Source organism: Schistocerca gregaria, chromosome 2 (assembly GCF_023897955.1).
Source record: "Schistocerca gregaria isolate iqSchGreg1 chromosome 2, iqSchGreg1.2, whole genome shotgun sequence".
NCBI classification, from domain to species: Eukaryota; Metazoa; Arthropoda; class Insecta; order Orthoptera; family Acrididae; genus Schistocerca; species Schistocerca gregaria.
In genome coordinates, this window is record NC_064921.1 from 292,445,971 (window position 1) to 292,472,575 (window position 26,605).

The following is a 26,605-nucleotide window of genomic DNA, read 5'->3' on the forward strand; positions in this document are numbered from 1 at the left end:
TGTAGTTCCCATAACCAGGTACCATAACACAGATCACTCCTCTTCACAGAACACTTACCATTCAACGTTCTTTGTCATACTCTCCAGCATTTCAGTGTAGGCATATGACGCGCAAAAACTTCAGTGCAGTTACCAGCTCTCTTTCATTACAGTGGCACTAGTAGGTGTATTTTGTTACTAATAGTCATACGTACTTTGCATAGTGGAATGTGTGAAAAGAAATATCATTAAAATTGCTTTGTCCTTCCAGGCTGAATGTTAGGTTTGTATGTACTGTGTAATTATTTCTTTTGATAGTAAATGATCCCAAAACCTCACTATTCTCATCCTGTTACCTTATTGATACATAGATTAAACTCAGGGGTAAACTCCATAGTTCAAGCATGGATTTGTACTCTCAGGGTGGGAAACAGAGAGAGAGATGTGGTGTGATATTTACGACGACACAGATGAAGCTAGTATGAGACTGACCCAGCGATTACAAGCATTGGGTCTGATATCCTCAAGTGTGATACACAGGAACTGCAAAAAATGTGGACAACTGTAATCATTCCGTTATCTTAAACTCTGGAGAATTGAATTACATGGAAGATACAAACAGTGGCTATAACTGATCTAATATCCCAGGATTGAGTTTTAAACTCGTGTTAGTGTAGGATCATGATAGTCTCGTATTATTTGTCAATTACTTTTTCCATTCAGGAAGTGGTTAGGAGCCCTTACGACAACTTATCGTACCATTTGAGCAGATATCTCCTCATCGAATATAATTATTCTGCCTTTCCAACCCATAATTCCAGCACTTTGCTTGCTCGCTAATTACTCTACACTTTGCACTTACATATTAGTAAGCTACACTTAAGGCTGCAGTAGTACAAGCAACTGAACAAGCATTACATGAAACTTCAAATGAATATGAGTTAACAGCTTTGCTTGATATACTACAAAACAAGATACAAACTTAGTCCCTTGACCTCAATGCATAAGGATGCTTGTTCCTAAAGGAATATCTAGGTCTGAGAGGTAAAGGTTTTAGTTTCTTTTTCTTCACTTTAGTCACTGTAGGTCCTGGCATAGTTGACACACTACTAGGCAATGGATTAGGCAAAACTGTCAGAATGGAAGGTGCTTTTCCATAAAAGGCTTTCAGACGATCAAAATATACTATCACTAACTGATCTGGCAACTGGATCTCAGCATTTACTGGGGAGGTTAACCAAATGATAGGGTACTGTCCCTCATATTGAGGTGCAAACTTCTTTGATCTTCTTTACAGCTACCGTACTTCACATTCTTCTGACCGCTCGAAAACTGCACCTTTTTTCAACAACTTGGTTAATGGCTTAGCTATGGTGGCATAATCTTTCACAAACCGGCATGGTAATTATATAGGCCAAGCAGTAACTGTAACTCTTTTTACATTGGTTGGGGTGGGAAATTCTCTCACAGCCTCAGTGAACCGAGGATCTGGTTTGACACCTTCATCATTAATGACATGTCCCAAGTACTGGACTTGTGACTGTGCAAATGAACATTTTTCTATCTTCAGACTGAAAGGGGCACTCTGCAAACATGGCAAACCACGCCTCAACCTTTCTGCATGCTCTTCAATAGTTCTAGAAAATACAATAATATCATCTAAATAAACTAAACATGTGGTGGGCTTTAAACCACGTAACAATAAATCAGCAAATCTTTGAAATGTTGCAGGAGCATTCCTGAGACCAAATGGCATGCGTAAAAACTCATAAAAACTGGAAGGCACAATAAAGGCAGTTTTAGGTCTGTCCTTGGGCACTATAGGAATCTGATGATACACTGATCGCATATCTAAAGTGGTGAAATACTTGCAGTTTCCTAATTGATCTAGGGTTTTGTCAATATGAGGCAAAGGGTAAGTATCAGGTGTTGTTACTTTATTCACCGCTCTCGTATTGACACAGAGCCTATAACTCTTCCTGCCACTGATTGATTTCTTATGAACCAGAATGATTGAGGACGACCAGAGGCTGGCAGAGGGTTGAATAATCCCTGCTGCTAGCTGCTGTTGAACTGTGTCTTCCACTATTGGTTGTAAATGATAAGAGATCCTATATGCCTTTTGAGATATAGGTCTAGCATCCCCGGTGGGAATCTCGTGCTGTATGAGGTCAGTAGCAGACAAATACTGCCTTTCCTTAAACAACGATGCAAATTCTTCCAATACGGGCCATATTAGCCTCTGCTCTGCTTTACTCAATGCTCTAACTTTTCATTAAATTGCTTTTGCGAAGAGGGTATCAGGGTACGCACACTTCTAATAGGGAATTGCTTCCTATTTTAACTCTTACCTTCATTTATCACTGAAAAATCATCATCTCCTATTTTCTGACCACTTGTTAAAACTGTTCCACGTGGAATCTCTATCTTTCTCAAACCAAAATTATTGACACATACATGTACACAAAACTTCTTCCCTTTTCTCTCTACAGTACATAAACCTCTCTTCACATGAACTTGTAACCTGTCCAACACATTGTTTTGACAGAGTGGATCCACAAAAATGATTGAACTAGTAGGCAATGGAGCTTTGATATCAATCCATAGAACCTTGTCTGTCCCACTCTCAATGGTAACTGGGCGTAATGATTTAATGGGCCATGTACGCGGTTCTGTTGGATCCTGTAGGAGTGGCCATCTCTCACAGTTTCCTCCTCACACGCTTTCGGTCTGAACGCTGCCGAAAAAGTGAGTTTCCTAACCAAATCAGACAGTGTGCGTCCTATAATCGATTACCCCTTGGCACTCATTGAAGAAATCATTGCCTAGAATGATCTCAAAGTCTCTCCTATGTTTCCCTGCAACCTCCATATTAAAACCATATGTTTTTTACTTAACTGAAAACTAACGAAAGATGACCCGGCAGGAATGATCGGTCCCTCACCCAATCCAGCAATGTGATAGCGGGGCGGTTTTAACCTCCGCTTATCATGATAGGGAACAAACAGCACACTAATTTGTGCTCCTGTACCTACTAACACACTAATTGTTCTACCCCTGAGTTTACCCTCTAGCAAAACATTTGCCACCTATTCTTTCTGCTGTTTTTTATACACCAGTTTCATTATTTTTATCGGGGGTGAGGGTTGGTGGCTGAGCCTGCCCCTCAACCATTTCCCTGTTGGTAGCTACCCCGTTGCCTGTTTGTGTGTGGAACACTTTGCTGCCTTTGTCTGGTTACATTGTTTTGGGGGCATGTGGCATCAGTATGCCTGATCTTGAGGCATCTGCCACAACATGGTGCATGGCAGTGTGTGGCAGTATGATTAAGGTTCCCGCAACGCTGACATTTTCCATCATTTTGAAACACGCGCCGTGACTCGTTACTTCACGATGGGTTTGAAACAAATCTTCCTGCTTTCTCACGTAGCAGTGCAATTCGTACAGCATTGTGCAATGTAGTAGGGGAAGCCATTTTCACTTCTGCCCCAGTTTGCAGGTTAATCCCTCGAATGAACACATCTATAGCCCTTGCTTCTGCTTCCTCTATAAAAACTTCATTACGGGCCTGGCAGTTGCTAAGCACATAAGTGCAACATGATACCATGCGGATTCGATCAGCAAATACTTCTAAATCTTCATTGGTTTTCTGTTGTAAGGTAGACAGCAAACCCCCGATAATAACTGACACCTCTCTTATCGGAATAGCACTCTGTTAACCCTTTAGCCAAGGTTTCAAAAGTGATAGCATCTCACAGAGCGTTGACTTACTCAACATATGTTCGAGCGTCTCCTACTAGTTTCAGCTTCATCACACTCAAAAGGAAACTATCAGACCAGCCACAAGTCCTACCTACATCTTTGACACACTGCAAAAATGTCGTTACATTTTCGTTAGTTTTACCTGCGAAAGTCTTGATGAAATTTACAGCAGGAAAACTGCCAACAAGAGTGGACATAGGCAGAACTGTGCTAACTGCAGAGGTGCGACTAGCACTTGCAGCTCCTTGTTCAATTGTAACTTTTTTGTTGCTTTCCGCCTCAAGCACATTGCACTGCTCTTGCAATTCCATCTTTTGCACAGTTACCTGTCTTATCTGTTATTCTAACATAGCGACAGTTTCTGCACCAGGAATTTTGGCAGCAGCTCCTGCTTGCTTATTTGAATGGGTATCAGGCATGTTTACAAAATGAATTCACAAACAACTCAAGGAATTGCTACAAAGATAGCGAGGCCAGGCTACTGCAATTACTCGCGACTTACACTACTTCATTATGCTGGAGGCAGCAACGTTGGCTGCGGCGGCGAAGGCGGTGTAGGCAGACAAACAGCAGCCAGGTGTTGACTGCAGGCTGTGCAATGCCGCTACAGTGGTGGTGAGAAATTCTGCCCCTTCAGCATCTGATACAGTGGCATCTAGCTGACAGCGGCTCGGCTGGCAGCGTGATGGTCAACGTGCTGCGATGTTGCTGTATCACGTATGTTAATGGTGAAATGAAATGGGCCACCAGGGCCCATGCGACGGCAACAGGGACAGCTGCATGTAATAATGCAGTGTCGTATTGGTACTTCCAGCTCCACAAGAACTTAATTTACTGCATGGCCCCCAGGTCAAAGAAAATGTCCCGGCATCTACCCGTAATTTTAATACTTGTTAGACCGCATGGTGGGTTAGATCCCACTTCTGACACCAGTTGGGCATCTCAGGATGTGGCTGAGCTGGAAGTGGGGTCTAAAAAAGCACAAGTGTTAATTTTTCAACTCCGGTCGGCAAACTGCCTCCCGTTTATTGAGAAAACATTTACTGATTGACCTAGCCGAGGTACATTATGTGAGTTTAGCGGCCCTAAGGCACAAACAGATTTAACCGGGCCTGAAAAGCGCACAGAGGCAACTGGCCAATGTGTCTGATCTCGTCGGGGGCATGTCAGTAAAAGAGAGCGATCCACCCGCCTCGTCCGCACAGCTCGGCGCACTGGGCGCTCACACATGATCTCCTGGACCTTTCTGATTGGCTGCTGTAGGAGCTCTGCCTAGGCAAGCAACACTTCCCTAAGCATCACCTTGTCAGCAGAAAGGTTGTTTGTTCATTGAGCACGTGAACAAACTGTGGGATAGTGGCACATACTGGAAAAATCTGATGTGTCGCTAACCCAGGGCCCGTGTACTGCTTTGTGAAGATCCATTGCGATCCATAGCTCATGCATTTAAAAAAGATTTCCCTTTTCCTTTATTGAAAATAAAGGACTCCCGTACTCAATCTGTCAGTGCCTGTACAGTCATTATCTGTCACGTTCTAACGCTTTGGACGATGATTTCAGTGTGAAGTAGATATACTAACTTCCCCTTCTTTTATGAGATGACTTACTTGAGATGCTCGGCCGAACTCCTTTGCTGGCTAGCCTGCTGCTGTGAATTCTCTTTTCTCTTCTTCTTTGAAGTATGTTTCTAGGTACAGGAATTTCTTAAGACACTTTCAACTTATCAAAATAAGTAGACATACAAATTTTAATTTCCTCCAATTAATGCTGTATATTAAACTTCAGACATATTACAAATCTCGCTCTTCAGGTAAACACATACTGTTTTGTAAGTCTCTCATGTCTCCAAACGTCAGAAACAAACTAATATACATCAAAGAGAAAGTTGGCTTAACACCATGTCCATTCTCAACATGAATCTAAATACACGTCTTCCCTTCAACCAGGCTAAGACAAGTGTTTTTCTCAAGAGTATCTTCTCGACTGTTTTTTTTTTTTTTCACTAACAATAGTCACTGACACTATTATCACAGAGTTACATAAATACTCCATGGTCCTCTTGTACACATCCATGGACTGCCCGACAGGTACTTGTCATTGCCGTTTGACCGCCGTGTCTGCATTCTTCCTGCAACTGAGTTTCAACCTGCACACACAGACATGCGATGTACAGTAGGTAGGATTCTATCACCCCACACTCACATCTAAAATATCATGTGTTTGAGATGATAGAAGCCCATGGGAATGGTTCTGGAATTTACACCGAAATTCTCGAATCACTACATATCCCACCCCTCAGATTGGACACGTGATATTTTATACATAATCATTATGTAAATAACATCACTCATAACATTGTTTCATATTGTAACAATATACTTTTCTTATACATGTTTATACATACATATTTCACTTCAACAAAAATCTTTTTTTCTATCTAGAACAATTTTTAACTGAGCATTTCTTTATTCTGTTCTTACTTCACTTTGATATTAAGATATGAGGCTCTAATAAGCTCTTCTAATATTTAAGAATTGAGTGGACTCTTTTTTTTTTTTCTATACTTCCAATCGTAAACTCCAGGTGTTCATGACACATGAGTGATCTACTTTCCATTCTCATTACTACTTTTCCTTAGTATATACTATTTTTACTATTATTTGTAGTTTGAAGGAACTCTGGGCAAAATGAAAGTGTTCTTATTGACACTCATAAACTTACATCAAACATAATAATGCTAGTTGTGCATAGAATTCAAACTTTCCCTATAAAATTTGTGGCTTTTGTCATGATACTATCCCCTTCTCCTAGGATCAGTACCTATACCTTGCTTGTGGGCTGGCCTTTGTGAGAGCACTTTCTCTTTCCATTCTGGTAGGTATGCCCCTTTATAAAACATTCCTATTTTTTAGGCCACAGGTCATCCTATCACCATGTAGGTAAGCCTGCCCTACATACTTGGCAAGTGCCGGGAATTCCCTCCTTATCCTTTCTGAGTAGGCCTCATAGTTCATTACCCTAGTACACATTCCTGTGTATACTATAATTAAGTATTTTCGGCTAACAATAAAAATCAATTTTACACTTTGCATTCACTTTTTACTGACTCATTTACTCCCTAGAGTCCACATCTACTTCTCAACTTCTATACTCTTAGTAGATACTATGTCTATATATACTATTTAAGTCCCTCTATCCTACAATTCATCAGAGTATTTATTAAACTGACATTTCCTAATGATCAGCATGAGTAATGCCACTCCTGCTTTCTTTTTCTTGCTTTGCTCACATCTCTTCCTTGTCTATCTCCTGCTCATTACAGCTTTATAGCTATCCCAAAACTCACATGCTTTTGTCTCCCTCTTTGTGCATGGGTACATTACCACTAATATATATATATATATATCCCTGTGAAATCCCCAAATCACCTTCCCTACCTTGTGGCTCCTACCCTTGTAACTCCCCCCAGTGTAAAACCTGTCCCATGCACTCTCCCACCACCACCTACTCCAGTCCTGTAACCCAGAAGGTGTACACAGTCAAAGGCAGAACCACGTGTGAAAGCCCCCACATGATTTACCAACTGACCTGCCTACACTGTGAAGCCTTCTATGTCTGAATGACCAGCAACAAACTGTCCATTCGTACGAACAGACACGGGCAAACAGTGTTTGTTGGTAATGAGGATCACCCTGTGGCTAAACATGCCCTGGTGCACGGCCAGCACATTTTGGCACAGTGTTACACCATCCAGTTTATCTGGATACTTCCCACTGACACCAACCTATCAGAACTCCAGAGATGGGAACTTGCCCTTTAATATATTCTCTCTTCCCGTTACCCACCAGGTCTCAACATCTGCTAATTTCAAGTTGCTGCCCCTCTTACATCACCTGTCATTCAACAACATCTTTGCCTCTGTACTTCCGCCTCAACTGACATCTCTGCCCAATCTCTTTGCATTTACATATGTCTGCTTGTGTCTGTATGTGTGCAGATAGATGTGTGTGTGTGTGTGCATGTGTGTGTGGGTGCGTGTGTGTGTGTGTGTGTGTGTGTGTGTGTGTGTGTTTGTGTGTGTGTGTGCGCGCGCGAGTGTATACCTGTCTCTTTTTCCCCCTAAGGTAAGTCTTTCTGCTCCAGCGATTGGAATGATTCCTTACCCTCTCCCTTAAAACCCACATCCTTTCGTCTTTCCCTCTCCTTCCCTCTTTCTCAATGAAGCAACCATGGATTGTGAAAGCTTGAAATTTGTGTGTGTGTTTGTGTGTTTCTTATTGTGTCTATCTACCAGCGCTTTCTCGTTTGGTAAGTCACAGCATCTTTGTTATTTAATATATATGAAACAACATAGAACCATCATAGTTCACATCTACGTATGCAATGTGGAATCATCACACCTTTATATATATATATACTTATCTTAGAAAATAGATTAAGGAAAGGCCAACCTACATTTCTAGCATATGTAGACTTAGAGAAAGCTTTTGACAATGTAGACTGGAATACTGTCTTTCAAATTCTGAAGTTGGCAGGGGTAAAATACAGGGAGCGAAAGGCTATTTACAATTTGTACAGAAACAAGATGTGGCAGTTATAAGAGTCGAGGGGTATGAAAGAGAAGCAGTGGTTGGGAAGGGAGTGACACTGAGTTGTAGCTGATCTCTGATGTTATTCAATCTGTATATTGAGCAAGCAGTAAAGGAAACAAAACAAAATTTTGGAGTAGGAATTAAAATCCGTGGAGAAGAAATAAAAGCTTTGAGGTTGCCGATGACATTGTAATTCTGTGAGAGACAGCAATGGACCTGGAAGAGCAGCTGAACAGAATGGACAGTGTCTTGAAAGGAGGATATAAGATGAACATCAACAAAAGCAAAACGAGGATAATGGAATGTAGTCGAATTAAGTCGGGTGATGCTGAGGGTATTTGATTAGCAAATGGGATACTTAAAATAATAAATAAGTTTTGCTACTTGGGGAGCAAAAAAACTGATGATGGTCAAAGTAGAGAGCATATAAAATGTAGACTGGCAATGACAAGGAAAGAATTTCTGAAGAAGAGAAATTTGTTAACATTGAGTATAGATTTAAGTGTCAGGAAGTCTTTTCTGTAAGTATTTGTATGGAATGTAGCCATGTATGGAAGTGGAACATGGATGGCAAATAGTTTAGACAAAAAGAGAATAGAAGCTTTCAAAATATGGTGCTACAGAAGGATGCTGAAGATTAGATGGGTAGATCACATAACTAATGAGGTGGTATTGAACAGAATTGGGGAGAAGAGAAATCTGTGGCATGACTTGACTAGAAGAAGGGATCAGATGGTAGGACATGTTCTGTAGCATCAAGGGATCACAAATTTAATATTGGAGGGCAGCGCAGAGGGTAAAAATCGTAGAGGGAGACCAAGAGATGAATACACTAAACAGACTCAGAAGGATGTAGGTTGCAGTAGGTACTGGGAGATGAATAAGCTTGCACACAATAGAGTACCATGGAGAGCTGCATGAAACCAGTCTTCGGACTGAAGACCACAACAACACATGCCCATACACCCATATAACAAAGATGATGTAGCTTACCAAACAAAAAAGCGCTGGTAGATAGACACAATAAAAAACACACAAACACACACACAAATTTCAAGCTTTCGCAACCCAAGGTTGCTTCATCAGGACAGAGGGAAGGGAGGGAAAGACGAAAGCATGTGGGTTTTAAGGGAGAGGGTAAGGAGTCATTCCAATCCAGGGAGTGGAAAGACTTATCTTAAGGGAAAAAAAGGACAGGTATACACTTGCACACACACACACACACACACACACACACACACACACACACACATATCCATCCGCACAAATACAGCCACAGGCAAACATATGTAAATGCAAAGAGGTTGGGCAGAGATGTCAGTCGAGGCGGAAATACAGAGACAAAGATGTTGTTGAATGACAGGTGATGTAAGAGGGGCAGCAACTTGACATTAGCAGATGTTGAGGCCTCGTGGGTAACGGGAAGAGAGAATATATTAAAGGACAAGTCCCCACCTCTGGAGTCCTGATAGGTTGGTGTCAGTGGGAAGTATCCAGATAACCTCGATGGTGTAACACTGTGCCAAAATGTGCTGGCCGTACACCAAGGCATGTTTAGCCACAGGTTGATCCTCATTACCAACAAACACCGTTTGCCTGTGTCTGTTCATGCGAATGGTCAGTTTGTTGCTGGTCATTCCCACATAGAAGGCTTCACAGTGTAGGCAAGTCAGTTGGTAAATTACGTGGGTGCTTTCACATGTGGCTCTGCCTTTGATTGTGTACACATTCTGGGTTACAGGACTGGAGTAGGTGATGGTTGGAGGGTGCATGGGACAGGTTTTACACCGGGGATGATTACAACGGTAGGAGCCAGGGGATAGGGAAGGTGGTTTGGGGATTTCATAGTGATGAACCAAGGGGCTACAAAGGTTAGGTGGACGGCAGAAAGACACTCTTGGTGGAGTGGGGAGGATTTCATGAAGGATGGATCTCATTTCAGGGCAGGATTTGAGGAAGTCTTATCCCTGCTGGAGAGCCACATTCAAAGTCTGACCCAGTTCCGGAAAGAATCCTGTCACAAGTGGGGCACTTTTGGGGTTCTTCTGTGGGAGGTTCTGGGTTTGAGGGGATGAGGAAGTGGCTCTGGTAATTTGCTTCTGTACCAGGTCGAGAGGATAGTTGCGGGATGCGAAAGCTGTTTTCAGGTTGTTGTTGTAATGGTTCAGGGATAGGACTGGAGCAAATTCGTTTGCCACAAAGACCTAGGCTTTAGGGAAGGGATTGTTTGATGAGGAATGGGTGGCAGCTGTCATAATGGAGGTGCTGTTGCTTGTTGGTGGGTTTTGTGTGGATGGATGTGTGAAGCTGGCCATTGGACAGATGGAGGTCGACATAAAGGAAAGTGGCATGGGATTTGGAGTAGGACCAGGTGAATCTGATGGAACCAAAAGAGTTGAGGTTGGAGAGGAAATTCTGGAGTTCTTCTTCACTGTGAGTCCAGATCATGAAGATGTGGCTAAACATGCCTTGGTTTACGGCCAGCACATCTTGGCACAGTGTTACATCATCCGGGTTATCTCGATACTTCCCACTTACAACAACTTGTCAGAACTCTGGAGATGGGAACTTGCCCCTCAGTATATCCTCTTTTCGCTTTACCCACCAGCCCTCAACCTCCGCTAATTTCAAGTTGCCGTCGCTCATACCTCACCTGTCATTCAACAACTTCTTTGCCTCTATACTTCCACCTTGACAGACATCTCTGCCAAAACTCTTTGCCTTTACAAATGTCTGCTTGTGTCTGTATCTGTGCGGATGAATATGTGTGTGTGTGCGAGTGTATACCTGTCCTTTTTTCCCCCTAAGGTAAGTCTTTCCGCTCCCGGGATTGGAATGACTCCTTACCCTCTCCCTTAAAACACACATTCTTTCGTCTTTCCCTCTCCTTCCCTCTTTCCTGACGAAGCAACCGTTGGTTGCGAATTTTGTGTGTGTGTTTGTGTTTGTTTTTGTGTCTATCAACATGCCAACGCTTTCACTTGGTAAGTTACATATGTGTGTGTGTGTGTGTGTGTGTGTGTGTGTGTGTGTGTGTGTGTGTGTGTGTGTATGTGCATATTTCCCTGTGTACGCTTATTAGAAACCGTGGAAACAAGCAAAGACTTTAGTGATAGAAGTTTGTGAATATGGAAAGAGGGAAAAATAGATAGGTCCTCAAATGAGGGAAAAAAGGGTATGGTTGCTAAGGTCCAAGAAGTGAAAGAAGATAGTCCCAAAGACAGGAAACCGTTCCCACCCTCATTTCCCAGGATCCCTACTCCTGAGGACCTGAGTGAGACATTGGAGGAGGTTTGGTGTCTAATCATTCCCTACAGAAAGGACATTCCCACCTTCACCCTTGAGGTCCCCGGAGGAAATCTTAGCAACCCTACGGAAATGGCAAATGGTGAAGAATCAGGCACACTTGTTTGCAAGGGTTGTCTTAAAGGTGTGATGTGTGTTTTGTGTTAGGCATGATTTATTTGCTCCTGTAAACCATGCTTTTATTTACAATACCCATGCTTTTCGAAACCTGTACAAACCCTCCCATTTACATCAAATCTCATAAAAGGTATAAAATACTCTATACAAAATAGAAAATTTATACACTCTGTTACTTTAGTTGTTTCATTAGTCACCTCATATTATATTATCCGTAAGTATAATACTCTTTTCAATTTATATTTTCTAGATATCACTTCAGTTCAGTGTTTCTCTGATTGATGTTTCTCTGAAATCAGTCTCTATTTTGTGGTCATATCTCATTATCTAAGTAATAATGCTACAGGATAGTTATAGACATTAGGAATAGATGACAGAGCAGTTTGAGGTTTTAAGGGAATTCAGTGCAGGAAAACTATTTTGGGAGAAACACCGAAAACAACTCGGGATCCAACAGTCGTCACTCCGTCCATTAACTCAGAATGTTAACATCACTGAGGGATATATGACTCCACCTGGGTCCCATGTTTTTTGGTCTTAGCATTCCTGCTTTTTCAGTCTTTTCTCACTGGTTGCCAAGTTCTAAAATTTTGTGCGACTTTTTTTATAGGCCTTCTCTTCTAAAACTTTGACCTTTTGGCAACACCTTAAGTATATTTAACTTCCATGCAGGATAAAATTCTTATTTTCCACATACATATATGACTTCCAGTAAGTCACTTTCTCTGTCCAACGTGAGAAACAAATTTAATCACATTTATTAAAGGACTGGCTTAATAACCATGACTCTATTTCACATGAATCATAAAATAGGCCTTGCCTCTACCAAGGCTGAATTAAGAGTTTTTTTAAGAGTACCTGCTCAGCTGTTCTTTTTTCACTAATAATAGTCACTGACACTATTATCACAGAGTTACATAAATATTCCATGGTCCTCTCGTATGTACTCACTAAACATCCATGGACTACTCGACAGGTACTTGTTGGTGCCGTTCAACCACCGCATCTACATTCTTCCTGCAACTGAATTTAAACTGCACACACAGACATGTGATGCACAGTAGGTAGGATTCTATCATCCCACACTCACATCTAAAATATCCTGTGTTCGAGATGGTAGAAGGCCGAGTGGTTCTAGAATTTACAACAAAATTCTTGAATCACTACAACATATTTTCCAAAGTCATCCACTCCTGAGTGTGCAGTTGTCTATAAATAATGATCAGAAAGTCTATTTATAGTGATTCAGTGCTGCCCTCTCCCTTTTGACCACTCAAAACAGAAAGGGTTCAATGTGATCCCAAGGTATGTGTTTAAAGTAAAATGCAGTGATATTTTCAGTGGTTCTGAAGTTGTTTGTTGTTTTGTATTCAAGTCAATATTACAAGATCTTACGGGATCTCTGGTTTTACTAAACTGTGAAAGTCTGGTTCGCAACATAAATAAGTGTCTTGGCAAAACTGCAAAACAACAGGTAATAAACTAGAGCTGAAGTCATCACTAAACAACAAAGACTTAAGTACATAGGATTAAGTATTAAAAATTATGTGCTATATTAAGGTTCTCCTGACTTGTTTCTGTGTGGTGGGGAAAAGGTATTTCCAAAAAATGTTGTTGCTTGGCACATCTTCTATTTGATCTTCCTGACATAATTGAAGATGCCTTTTTGATAAATTGCTTTCTGTATCTACATTTACATTAATAGTCTGCAATACACTGTGAAGTGCCTGAGAAAGGGTGTTTATTTGTACCACATGTAAGGGTTTCTTCCTATCCCATTCATGTGCAGAGCAGGAATAAGGATATCTTAAATGCCTCTTTGTATGCTGTAATTAGTTTAATCTTTTCTTCATGATCGCCGTGGGAAAGATATGTCGAGGCTGTAATATATCCTTAGATTTCTCACATGAAACTGGTTCATGACACTTTGTAAGTAGGTTTTCATGGGATAGTTGACATCTTCAGTGAGTCGAAACATTATGACCCCTGCCCACAGCAACACTGGAGGCCATATGGTGATGTTCTGGGCACATTATGTGGTGAGGAAAATATTTAGGTGGAACAAATATAAATTATGAATCATTCTAGTGATGATAAATTCTGTAATGGGAAAATCCATTGATATAAGTGGCTTTGACAAAGGGCAAATTGTTCTGGCAAATCGAGTATCTCTGAAATGTTGAAACTGGTTGGTTAGTCACCTGCTACTATTGTACATCTGTGAGAAGCAGTTGAAGCAAGACTGAAACCACTAGTAGATGACAAGGACTTGGATGTCATAGAAGAGGGGGTCAAAAGTTTGCTGCTAACAAAAGCAGGATAGGCAGATCAGATGACAGATTACAATGCTGGTGAAGGTACGGTTTCATGTACATTGTTGAATGTGGGGCTGTACTGCAGATGACACCTAAGTGTTCCATGTTGAGCCAGTGACATAATGAATTATGATAGCAATGGGTGCAGTATCACTGGGATTGGTCCATGGATCAATGGATATTTGTTCGTGGTTGGGTGAGTGAAGTTCTTTGCTACACCATCTCAACAGCTGTGGCTGGATAGACTGTCAATGAAGTGAACAACTACTGGAAATAAGCAAAAATTCTAATTTCATTGCCAATCTCCTGTATATCTGTGTGGATCAACTAGCTTTATCTCCTTCATTGTCACCAAATGCACCATGTTTTGGTATGTTGTTGGCTGATGAGTAAATATATTATTACTTTTGATTGATATAAAAGAAACATGAACCATGTTTGAATGTCTCATCATTTCAAAACAAACCTTCCTGCTCGAGTGCAAGGAGCTGAAAGATGATTCAGAGGATGTTATTTTAAAGCTTTAGCTTGTGTTATATTTATTTGTGTGACTGATGAATTAAATTTGTCAGATTGCTGGTATCTTAAATTTCACATGTCAGTTAATTATTGCCAGTTACTCTGTTGATCCCTACACAGGCTTACCAGATCTGGGAATTTGTTGGGTTTTTTCATATGAAGCTACAGTGCCATTACACAAGGTCTTAGGTTCCATGTCTAAATATATAACCATGGAGGAAAATGTGTACAGTGATAACTGACGAAGCAGGATTTATTTATTTATTCCACACGGGCTTAGCAATCTGGGAATTTGTTGGGTTTGTTCATATGAAGCTACAGTGCCATTAAACAAGGTCTTAGGTTCCATGTCTAAATATATAACCATGGAGGAAAATGTGTACCATGATAACTGACAAAACAGGATTTATTTATTTATTCCATGTGATCTGATGATACACAGTGTGTTACAGATGTCAGGAAATATCAGTTAACATTGTTAACATATAGTATCCTAATGTATTATATTGGAAAGATTGGCTAAGTTTACTTCACTCCATTGCTCTATGTTTTCAATTTAACATAAATAGCAGATTATTGTTCTAGATATTCATTTATAGAGTAAAAAACAGTGACACAACAAATGTGACTTCACGGCTTTGTTAAATTTTATGTTGTCTTCAATGGACTTACTACTAGTGCGAAGATTGTTGAACAGTTGGAGGCCCATTTGGAAAGCTCTCTTTTTACACAGTTGAGTGTTTTTATGTAAAAAATGGAGATTTGATATTTTCCTGGTTTTGTGTTTATGTATTTAATTATGTTTTATGACTCTGGAGTCAGTTGGCAATATGTGGTTCCTGAAAAATTTTAGAGTCTCGAGAAAGTATAGACAAGCTAGTGTAAGGATTTCCAACTTTCTGAATAAGGGTTTGCAGGAGTCTCTGGGTTTGCTCCCAGTAATAATCCCCATTGTTCTCTTCTGGATTTTGAATGTGCTCAGGGCAGTTGGAGAATTTCCCCAGAATATCACACCATATTTTAGGTGGGCTTGTATGTAAGCGGTGTACCCACTGGTTATTGTTTTCAGGCTAGCCCAAAAAAAAAAAAAAAAAAAAAAAAAAAAAAAAAAAAAAAAAAAAAAAAAAAAAAAAAAAAAAAAAAAAAAGGGGGGGGGGGTTCAAATGGCTCTGAGCACTATGCTACTTAACTTCTGAGGTCATCAGTTGCTAGAACTTAGAACTAATTAAATCTAACTAACCTAAGGACATCACACACATCCATGCCCGAGGCAGGATTCGAACCTGCGACCGTAGCAGTCACTGAGCTCCAGACTGTAGTGCCTAGAACCACATGGCCTCAGGCTAGCACATGATTTTAGTACACTCAATGCATAACAGCCAGTACTAATACTGGCATTTACTTTTCCTGTATGTGTATTCCATTTCAGGTCATCTTGAACCCACAAACCCAGGAATTTGAAAACAGTGTCAGTATGTATTGGCTGGTTATTTACAGTGACAAATGACTGAGAGGAATTTGTATTTTGCGTTGTGTGAAAGTTCATGGAAGCTGTCTTTATGGTGTTGATAGTTAATCTGTTGATTTTAGCCCAGTTGTTCAGTGGCCAAGTTCACAGCTTTTTGCACAGTCTCTGTATTCTCCCCTTTGAGGAGTACAGTTGTGTCATTGGCAAATATTATTGTTTTGTGTGCATCTACATACAGGCTCAAGTCATTAACATACAGGAGGAAAAATAGAGGTCCCAATACTGAGCCCTGTGGTACCCCTTGATTTACAGTTTCATTACTCGATAGGATTTCGGTTATTGAGTTGGTTTGTCTATTAGTGTATTTCATACTGACTCTCTGCATCTGATTGGTTAAGAATGAAGCAATCCATTTGTTTGCAATTCCTCTGATACCATAGTGTTCTTTTTTTTTCAGCAATATTTTGTGGTCAACAGTGTTAAAAGCCTTTGACAGATCCAGAAATATGCCTGTTGTGGGTTGTTTTATATCTAACAGATCTGATAGCGTATTTATGCAATCATATACTGCAGTTTCAGTAGATTTGTTGCTTCTGAACCCATGTTGAGCTTAACTTAGTAAATCTTTTTTTTTTTTCAATGAAGTCCATCAGTTTTTTTGTACATCATTTTTTCAAAAACTTTAAAATAGCAGGATGAGATTGAGATAGGCCTGTAGCTATTCATATCTTTATTATCACCTTGTTTGAAGACAGGAATTACTTTAGAAAGTTTCAGAACTTCAGGGAAAGTACCTACCTGGAGAGAACAGTCACAGAGATGAGTTAATGGTTCAGTAATTGTGTATACACAATTTTTGAAGACAGCTGCTAAGATACCATCAATTCCAGCTGAATATGAATTTTTTAATTCTCTGAGGGCTTTTGCAACATCATTTTCAGTGACTTTGGTAATGAAAATTGACTCTGCACATGTGTGATATTTTTGGTTTGCAGGTTGGTAGTTTGTGTTATGATTGTTTCTGACAAATTTTTCAGCTATGCTCATAAAGAATACGTTGAAAGAGTTCACCACAACTTTGGGATTAGATATAGATTTATTGTTGAGTTTGATTTCTATGTTTGTGTGTGTAGCTTTGATTTCCCCTCTTTCCCTTTTCAAAATATTCAACATTGCTTTTACTTTATTGCTGTATTTGTCAATTTATTCAACATTTTGCATCCTTTTTGCCTGTCTTATCATTCTTCTTAGTATATATGTGTAGTTTTTATAGTATTCTGTTAGTTGGTAGGAGTCACTACTTTGTTTACATAACATGTCGAGCATTCTTTTATGTTTGCAAGAGATTTTTATAGATGGTGTAATCCAAGTCTTGTTTCTCTTATTATTATTTATTCTTACTGGTTTTTGTGGAAAAGCCTCTTCAAAGTGATGGATCATTGTGCCAATAAATATGTTGAATTTCATGTTGACATCCTTGGCTACATATGTCTCTGTCCACTTTTCTTTACTAAGGAGGGCATTTAGCTTGTTCAAGTAATCTTGAGTGAAAAACCTTTGTAAAGTTTTACGTGGGACTGGGTATGAGGTATCTTTGCTAACATCAACCTTTAGAATGACAGCTTGGTGGTCGCTGAATCCTGCATTGTATACTTCTAGTGTCGGGTTACATTTACTTCTACTTGCAAAAATTTGATCTAGAGCTGTCTTGGATGTGGGTGTTATTCTAGTGGGCCCATTTACAAGGGCATGCAGATTTTAAGTTTTTGCAATGTTAATCAATGTCTCCCTGTGTCTGTTGTGGGTGAGAAAGTCTATATTAAAGTAACCACATATAATTACATCCCGTTTCCACTGACTTATTTTGGATAGAAACAAGTCCATTTGTAACAGGAAATCATTAATACTACTGGAGAGGAGATGGTAAATTGTAGCTACAATTAGATTTAGATCTGTAAGCTTTATGGCTGCACATTCAAAGATCTTGTCTGTTCCTATTTCCTTTAGGAAAGGAAGTGGGCTATATTCAATGTGTTGTTTTACAAAGATGGCAACCCCACCATGTCCATCATTTGATCTGGAGTAGTGTTCGCACAATTTGAAATTTTGTAGTGAGATTAACTTAACTACATCAGTGCAGAGCCAGTGCTCTGCTAGGCATACTACTGAGATATCACTGAGTTCACTGGTCAACAAAATGCTTAAGTCATCAGTTTTGTTGCTTAAGGATTGCACATTATCCACAGAAACAGTAAACTGTTCCAAAAACTGGATCAAGCTTTGACATTGACAGAAAAAGGTCATTGACATAAGTTGGTTTGGAACTGGTATCAAGACTAATGCAACAGTAGCATTTCCTGTGAAGAGGCCCTAATCCTGAGAATGGCCTGCTAGCAAGTGTTAGTGTACTATCACAAACAGGAGTATTGGCCTCATATTATTTATCTTCAAGTAATCCATACATTTTATTATCTGATGCTTCTAAATTTATTAGAATCTCCTGCGTATGTTCCTGAGTGTGGGGTTGTATCAATGGCATGCCAAAATAGGATCTCGCTAAGGGTGCAGACACAGAGAGCACACACAAAAGTCTGAAAAAAAAAGATGATTTAAGAGTTAACCAGGAGGTGTATGTTAGTTCTCATACATCTCACATTCCTGTCATCTGTATATGAGAAGATGGCTTACCCTGGATTCACAATGGTAAATGCACACTGCTATCTCAGTATCATTTTATAGCATCATAAAAAAAGACTGCTTTTGAAGAGACGTCTATCGCTAACATATTACACATGGGAACAGTATGCCTGGTTCATACTGTTGCTGCCTACTATGCTCACTCATGTTCAATAATTGTATTCTTGCTGCCACTTCACTACAGTATTGCAGGATCGCAAAGGTCAGTGATTTGACCATAAGCTTGAGGTTTCCCCCTATTCCTGCTGACTAAAGCATGATGATATGGTGGAGAAAGCAATTAGAAAAGGTGGAGGGGATGTGTAATTTACTAACCCCTGCATCAAATACTTCTGCTCTGTGGATTGAGCTTCTTCCAGAATATGGAAGTTCAAATAATGAAATGGAATACAGTTGGGTAACACCCTTGAGAATCACCTATATTTCAATTGATGACTGCTCCATCCTTTTTAAAGGACAAATAAGTTGAGCAAATGCTGTGCTTTGTACCGGCTGGAACTGCTGGTGGTAGTGGCCATGTGTGCATGAGGTGTGCTTGCTTGTGTGAATGTGTGTGTTTTCTTTGCTGAAGAAGGCTTTGGCTGAAAGCTTGAATGTGTAATAGTCTATTTGTTGTGCTTGTCTGCAACTCAATACATCACTTGTATAATGAGGTGCAATCTATTCTTTTCCTCATATTGTTGATCTTCCAACCTGGAGTTGAATATTGAGAGATTCATTCTGAACTACAACTAGAAATTATTGACCTTCAGCAGGACAGAAAACACAAAGACAAACATCTGTGCAAGGAAAACAACTTAGAATTCTAGAGACATGTCTCTCAGGATAGATTTCCTCTTTTCCACAAACGGATGGCTACAATAATATCAATATTTGAGTGCACATATGTTTCTGAACAATTGTTCTCTGTAATGAAAAGTAATAAGACAAGCCTGAGAAACTCGCTGTCTGATTGTAATTGAAACTGTGCACTGTGTCTACAATTCACAATAACAATTACACCAAACACAGAAGCAGTTATTAAGGAGAACAAGTGCAAGAGACACAAGAATCCTACAATTTAATACCTTCATTTTTTGTATAACACCTCACAAAATAAATAAAGAAAATGTAGATGGATTTATCCATTAATAAAACTATGTGGTGTGTAAAAATTTTCCTTTATTTGTTTCATTTGTAGAAATAATAATTAATATAATGGTTTTCATGCAGCTGATCATGGATTTAAATTAACTGATGAACATGCAATGGCAGCTGTCCTGTCTCACAGCTGTTCTGTCCCCAACTTGATTCCCCATTTGGCTCCTCCCTCTCTGTCCTGTGACAATAGTGGGAGTACCTTGCTCACCTTGCTGCATGCTTGTACCCTACTGTTCAGTGCTTTTTTTCATGAGCCCATTTGCTGTGAAGCCTTGAAGTAAAGTAGTATAAGACTGCAAATACCCACCTTGGTTTAATGGTACCATTTGGAGATTATTGTGAGAACAGGTACTACTAGACTCTCCCTATGAAAGAGACTGCAGGGAAATTTGTAGAGATATATACAAAAACACACACACACACATACACACACCTGTGCCCCTACATTGTACTGGACAAACACACAGTGTCCAGATGGCATAATGTAGAGGTACAGATGTATGTCTTCATGTTTGTGTCCGCGAGTGTGTGTGTGTGTGTGTGTGTGTGTGTGTGTGTGTGTGCTGAGTGTAAGTTTGTACTCTAGTTTGATAAAGGATTTATTCGTAAAGCTAACAAGAAGTCAGTGTGTGTTTCTTGATGACTCAACACTTCTGCTGTTCAATCAGTGGTCTCCTTTACTTTTAAATTACTTTCATTCTACCAGAACTTCTCTATTATATTTTTAAAAAATGTAAGTAATCACAAAGATTCAGCAGCAGTATTAGATTGGTTGCTAACAATGCTAATGTCTATAAAGTGTAACAAAAGCATCCTGCTGACAGCTGACATTTTAGTGGCTGTTTCCATACAATATAAAACCAGTCAATTTAGCAACTGGCTTATGGGATGCCTGTGGAGAGGGAATGCCTCATGTTTTGTCCAGGGGCTCCTTATCTGGCTCTACCCCTCCCCAGATATAAATGTCAAATAAATGGCTAAATACTTGAAATCCATGTATACACCTTTTGACTATAAAGCATATGAGAGAATGAGCCAATAATGCTGCCATTGCACTGTCACCAAAATCTGATACAGGTAACTGATAAACAAGTGCGAGTCTTGGAATATCTGTATCAGTTGAGCACACCATAGGCATGTTGAGTGCAAACTGCTGCACTAAATAAGCGACACTTGGGGTATGAAACATTTTGACTGTTATGGTAATAATCCACAGTCAAATGGGTAGAGGGAGCAATAATAGATAAACAGTATCTACTTACTTTGACATAAAAAGTGGCATCAGTTTTAAAACTAGTGACATTCTGGGTAATTGTATTATGGCTATTGGTACAGTACAATACCTGTTTATCCATGAACTGAGTGCAGTAGTTTAATAATAAATTGTTAATACAGCTAGCTGTAATAGTTTCTGGCCACTACTTCTTCATGTTTCTGTGTACATGAATTCATTCCACATCCATGATAATTTTTCATCAAATTAGGATCTATAGAAACAGACTCTGTAGCTGAATGAATGTTTTCAGTGCAGGTTGTAATAATAAAATTAAAAACTGAGTTCTCTGTCCAGAAAAATTACTCTTGGTTCTTCTTTCATACAATAATTTTTATCTTAATATATTTTACTTCAATCTAGGCTGCAAGGAATGGTGAATTCTCTGAAGAAAAATATTGCTGAAATTGAAAATATCACAAAAAATGAATCTGATCATCTAAGAAATGATATTATAAAACTTCATGACAAATTAATGAAGTTAGATGAACGAACTGATTACCTTTCTCAAATAAATGATACCAGGTATCACCAGTTATGGGATATGAATCAGGAGAAAGCCACAAAACTCTTACAAAAGGTATGTTTTCTATCAATTTATTTGCATGTCACCATATTTGTGTAGGGCAGATATGAATTGCACTGGCAAAATTCGAAAGCCTGTTCAGAGATGATAGCTGAATGTTTGTATTCCTAAAATGTATTAAATTAAAAATTAAACTGTTAAAAAATTGATGTTCATATGTTGCAGTTATTACCTTTACAAAGATTGCAATAAAAAGTCTTAGACTTCATTAGTTAGAATTATGAATAAAATATTCAGTTATCTCAATTGTATGTTCATGATACACAAAACTGTCATGAATACTTGGTTTGTGTCATTTCATAAATAAATAGTCCCAAAGACAAGAAAATTAAATTGTTAGGTGTTTATGTCAATAAGGACTTGAACTGTAACTTAAGTGCTACAGATCTTCTTTAATACCTAAACTTCCAACTTGGCGTTACTTGGAAGTGAAAATTTCAGTAAGTTGACATACTTTTCCTGTTTTCACTTAACTTTGTCTTATGAGCTCATATTCCGGAGTAAATCATCATTGAGGAAGAAACCATTTGCAATAAGGTGTAGTGGTTCTGAGGGTAAAGACCTCTACTGGATGGGTAGGAAAGAACAATGGTCATGGAGGCCAAACTCCATATGTCAAGGAAAGGAGATGATATAACCTCAGTTGGAACACCCACATTGTATCAGACTCTTTATACTCAATGTATAAAAAGAAACTATTTAAGAGAGCCACAACAAAGCCATCCTTGAAAATTAGTGAGGTCTGCCAGCTAGGGCAAGAAATGTAGGTTCACATTTGTTCTATAAACAGTAACAAAAGAACTGAACGTGCAAATACCATAAAGAAACGGAGACCATTTAAGGGCTCAAATAATTCTTCATTTGTTGTATCCTTAAATTTTCAGCTTTGGTGCATACTGTCTGGTTGGAAATTGGTGTTTTGAAGGCTGCATGAAGCAACATTTCTGGTAGTAGAAAAATTCATAAATGTTGTGTATAATATCCATACTTTGATGGAGACAAGTAGGCACTCACATTCTGTGGGTGCAGTCCACCATCGAACCTTGAACCATGCAGACAAGATGTGGTGGAGGTGTGTAAGTCTTAAGTGGCAGTACACCATGAGAAACTAATCTGCAACAGCTAGGCTGGCAATGTCTTATGCAGCACTGTGATAGGTACCAGTTGCAGCTGATGTTGTTTCCTAACTGTCAGATCCTCTACAAGTGCTGCATGACATGGGGACTGTGCCCATGGTGCTGGAAGTATTGGTTAGTCGGATTCGCATGTGGTGGCACCAAACTCTGGATTCCGTTGGCCGATACCCCTTAAAGGTCAAGTGACAACACAGTGGCCAAGTGGATGATCCACTGGCTGATTGAGCCAATATTAATATCATCTTGTTGACGTTTTGTTTAGCAGTTGTGGTTGCTGTAGTGCTGATATGGCTTCTAGATAGCCGATACTTGGTGGCTGCTACAATACATCATTATATTGTGCCTGCTGGTGCCAATGTTATGTAGTGTGGTCGCTGCAGTGCTGGTTAGGTGACCTAAATAGGCTGTTCTGATGGTTGCTGCTGCTGCACTGCCATAATATTGGTGTCCGTGAGCATTTCAGTGATGTCACAAACTGTGTGGTGACCTCTGAAATGGGTACGGAAAGTATGTCATGCTTTTGTGTAGCAACAAGGAACAATATGAGATGACCACTCCACAACTGCTTGTAGGATGCTTATTCATCCCCTTATGAAGTATGATGGAAACAACTTATCACAATTTTTCCTGGTGTAAAGAAGCGCCCGGAGGATTTGTGTTGAAGTCCGGTGAAATGGCCAGTCTGTGGATGGTTTTTAGGCAGTTTTCCATCTGCTTCAACAAATGCATGCTGGTTCCCCTTATTCTGCCTCAGTTACACTATGTCGGCGATTGTTGTGCAAACAAGATCTCCACATCCGTGTACACCATCATTACTCTAACAGGCAAACATAGGGGCTCCACTTGTCCGGTGTGAGGTGTTCCCTGGCAGTTCCACGGGGGGCTGAACTATACTCTGGGTTTGGTGTGGGGCAGCGGAGGGGTGAAGTGGACTGCAGTATTCATCGTGGGGTTGTGGACCACTGCGGCTGCAGTGGGGACAGAGTATCTCCGTAGTCTCTAGGTACCCGGTTTACAATACAATACAGTATCACAATTTGAAAAAAAGCAGTTACACTCAGGAAAATAATACTAGAAAGAGAGCTTACTTACATTATTCTGCACTCAATGTTAGTTCTAGCACATAGAGTAGTGACAAACATGTAAAAATGTGTGGCAAGAAAGAAAGGTAGGATGAAGTATTCAGTCATAAAAATCTTAGATTACTTTCCCAGAGTCTGATAGAGAATGACTCTCTCTCTCTCTCTCTCTCTCTCTCTCTCTCTCTCTCTCTCTCTCTCTCTCTCTGTGTGTGTGTGTGTGTGTGTGTGTGTGTGTGTGTGTGTGTGTGTGTGTTTGAGAGAGAGAGAGAGAGAGAGAGAGAGAGAGAGAGAGAGAGAGAGTAGGAGGGGGAGATTAAACATAGTGTAGTATAAATCACTGTATGAAAATAGTAGCTTAAGACAATCTTGAAAATGGTCAGCATCTTGTCAGTTTTTCACCAGAAAAGTGTAGTATAATTTTAAAACTGACTTGTTCCATTCCCTATCCACAGGTCACAATGGTGAACCATTGAACAAGCAAATAACTAAACAAATTTAACTATGCTGAATGGTGCTTGCTCACATAATCTTTGCCTCATGGCAATTGCTTTTGAATGTTGACTACAGCTTCCTGTTATTCCCACTGAACATTGGATGATTGGATAACACAGCCTTCAATGATAAGGGTCATGTTCAATATAGTGAATTGCTTCAGGGGTTGATGAATCATTTGCATCCAGAACAAGAACACTGATTATCAAAGCAACTGTTGAATGGTATCAGCAAAGGAAGTTTTCAAGAGGACACCCAAAAGAAACAGAACTTTTTTAAAAAATATAGTTCTTAAATTTTTAAACAAAATACCTTCAGTTGCCACTAATATGATACACTTGTCTAATTTTTTTTCAAAACATTTTTCAAATCCCTTTTCCCTCCCCTGCCTCATCAATATCAGCAAAACACATTCCTTCATCTCTCCATTTCACAGGTAGAGCTGTGTGAACCAAGACATTACTGATTTGGGAAAACCAGTCACCTGACTGTCACAAATTGGGCCTCTTCTGGTGCAAATTGTTGTAGAATCTTTTCAGAACATCCCGGTAGAAAGCATAACTAACAGTCTGATCTTGCATAGAAAACTCCAAATGGACAACTCCTTGCACATCAAAAGAAGTATGAGACAGCCTTTTTTTCTTTTTTTGTCAGCGTTTTTTGATGTGAAGTGAACTTAAATTTGGGCTTGTGATTGACTGTTAGTTCATATTGGGGTCATAACCATAGCACCACGATTCATGGTGGCTTTTTAATAAAAGATTGGATCATTTTGGAACTCTTGTTTCAACCACAGACTGCTTTCACATCAAACTTCTTTTCTTCAGCAGTCAGCAGTTGAGTCACAAATTTGGTAGTCATCCTCTTCCTCACAAAATCTTCTATTAAAATTCACTGAACTGAGTTCTGATTCACTCAAGACAGCTCTACTATTTCTTAAATGTTCTGTTGTCAAACTTGCAGGACGGTTTTGGAATTTGTTCTTCAGTTTGGCAGTGGAAGGATGACCAGACTGAGATCTGTCATCAATCAAGCACTTGAGTTTTTCCCATTACATAATCATTCTTGGATGTTTTCAACATTTCAAGGCTTTCTGCGCCAGTTATTCTACACAAGAAGCAAATCCATATGGCTGTGAGCTGTTGATGAGAATCAGCCATTACAAAGTCAATGAGCACACAAAACAAGAATCACTAAAAAGTCACACAAGTCAGACAGAACCTTCTTTATCAAATCACACTTCACATACTGACTGAGGAATGGCAGCTCTATATGCTCCTAGAAGCTGAATGCAGTACTATACATACTCTGCCTAAAACATCAGTTCAGTTTTTCTTGTGTACCCCTCATATTTCTGAGTAAACATAGTGCCAGTATATTTTCCAATATGCATAAGAATTTTTTGTTGTTGGTTCATCTTTATTGGAATTAGAAAGGCTATAAAATTACGCATGACATCCAGAAGTAATGGAAAGATATAGTATTCAGTTGAAATACATAACTTCATTTTGCAGTCTGATGAGGTTGATGAAGACAGCTCAGTAAGTTATGTAGAGGTCCAGATTCTATCAAAATGTTTTTTCCACAAAATCTGGAATGGTTATCTTTTAAGCAGATATTTTAGCAAGAAGATATCTCATTTAATTCATTTTAATAATGGCTTTTTGGGAAGAGGGACTGGCTGTAGATAGAGGTTCAAGACATACACTTACATTTGGAATTGGGATCTACACTGAAATATGAAAGTATTAAAAATTATTAATGGCACATATGTGAAGATCGTTGGCAACATAACCTATACCATTAAAGACACTGAAAGACTATCTAAAGACTATCTGCAGGATATTCAATCTTCTGCTGTAAACTCATGATCTCAACCATTGTGGAAACTGGGGATGTAAAGTCTATGGGCTTTTCAGAAGAGAGTTGTCACTAAGAAAATAGCTAAAGCTAATGTCTTATGTATCTTAACATAGTAAACATAAAGTTTAAATGTTTATGGTACCCTTAAAATCAGCATATTATTAATGAAGTGAAATGGGTAGATTATCAAGACTGCTGCTTAGGCAACTATAGGATAACAACATGCGTGACACATCAACATTGTAGAAAGCAAGTCAAGTTGTTGTGTGCACTCATGT

The 26,605-nt window shown here is 39.4% G+C and overlaps 1 protein-coding gene across 4 annotated transcripts in view; it reads left to right on the forward strand.

The window, feature by feature from the left end:
* Nucleotides 1-26,605, forward strand: part of LOC126336898 (dynein regulatory complex protein 1) — a 380,293-nt gene that overhangs the window by 175,385 nt on the left and 178,303 nt on the right. For all 4 annotated transcript variants that reach the window (XM_050001020.1, XM_050001019.1, XM_050001023.1 and 1 more), the window contains one exon: nt 21,532-21,748. In XM_050001020.1, coding sequence (XP_049856977.1) covers nt 21,532-21,748 — 217 coding nt within the window. The remainder of the gene's footprint in view (nt 1-21,531; nt 21,749-26,605) is intronic.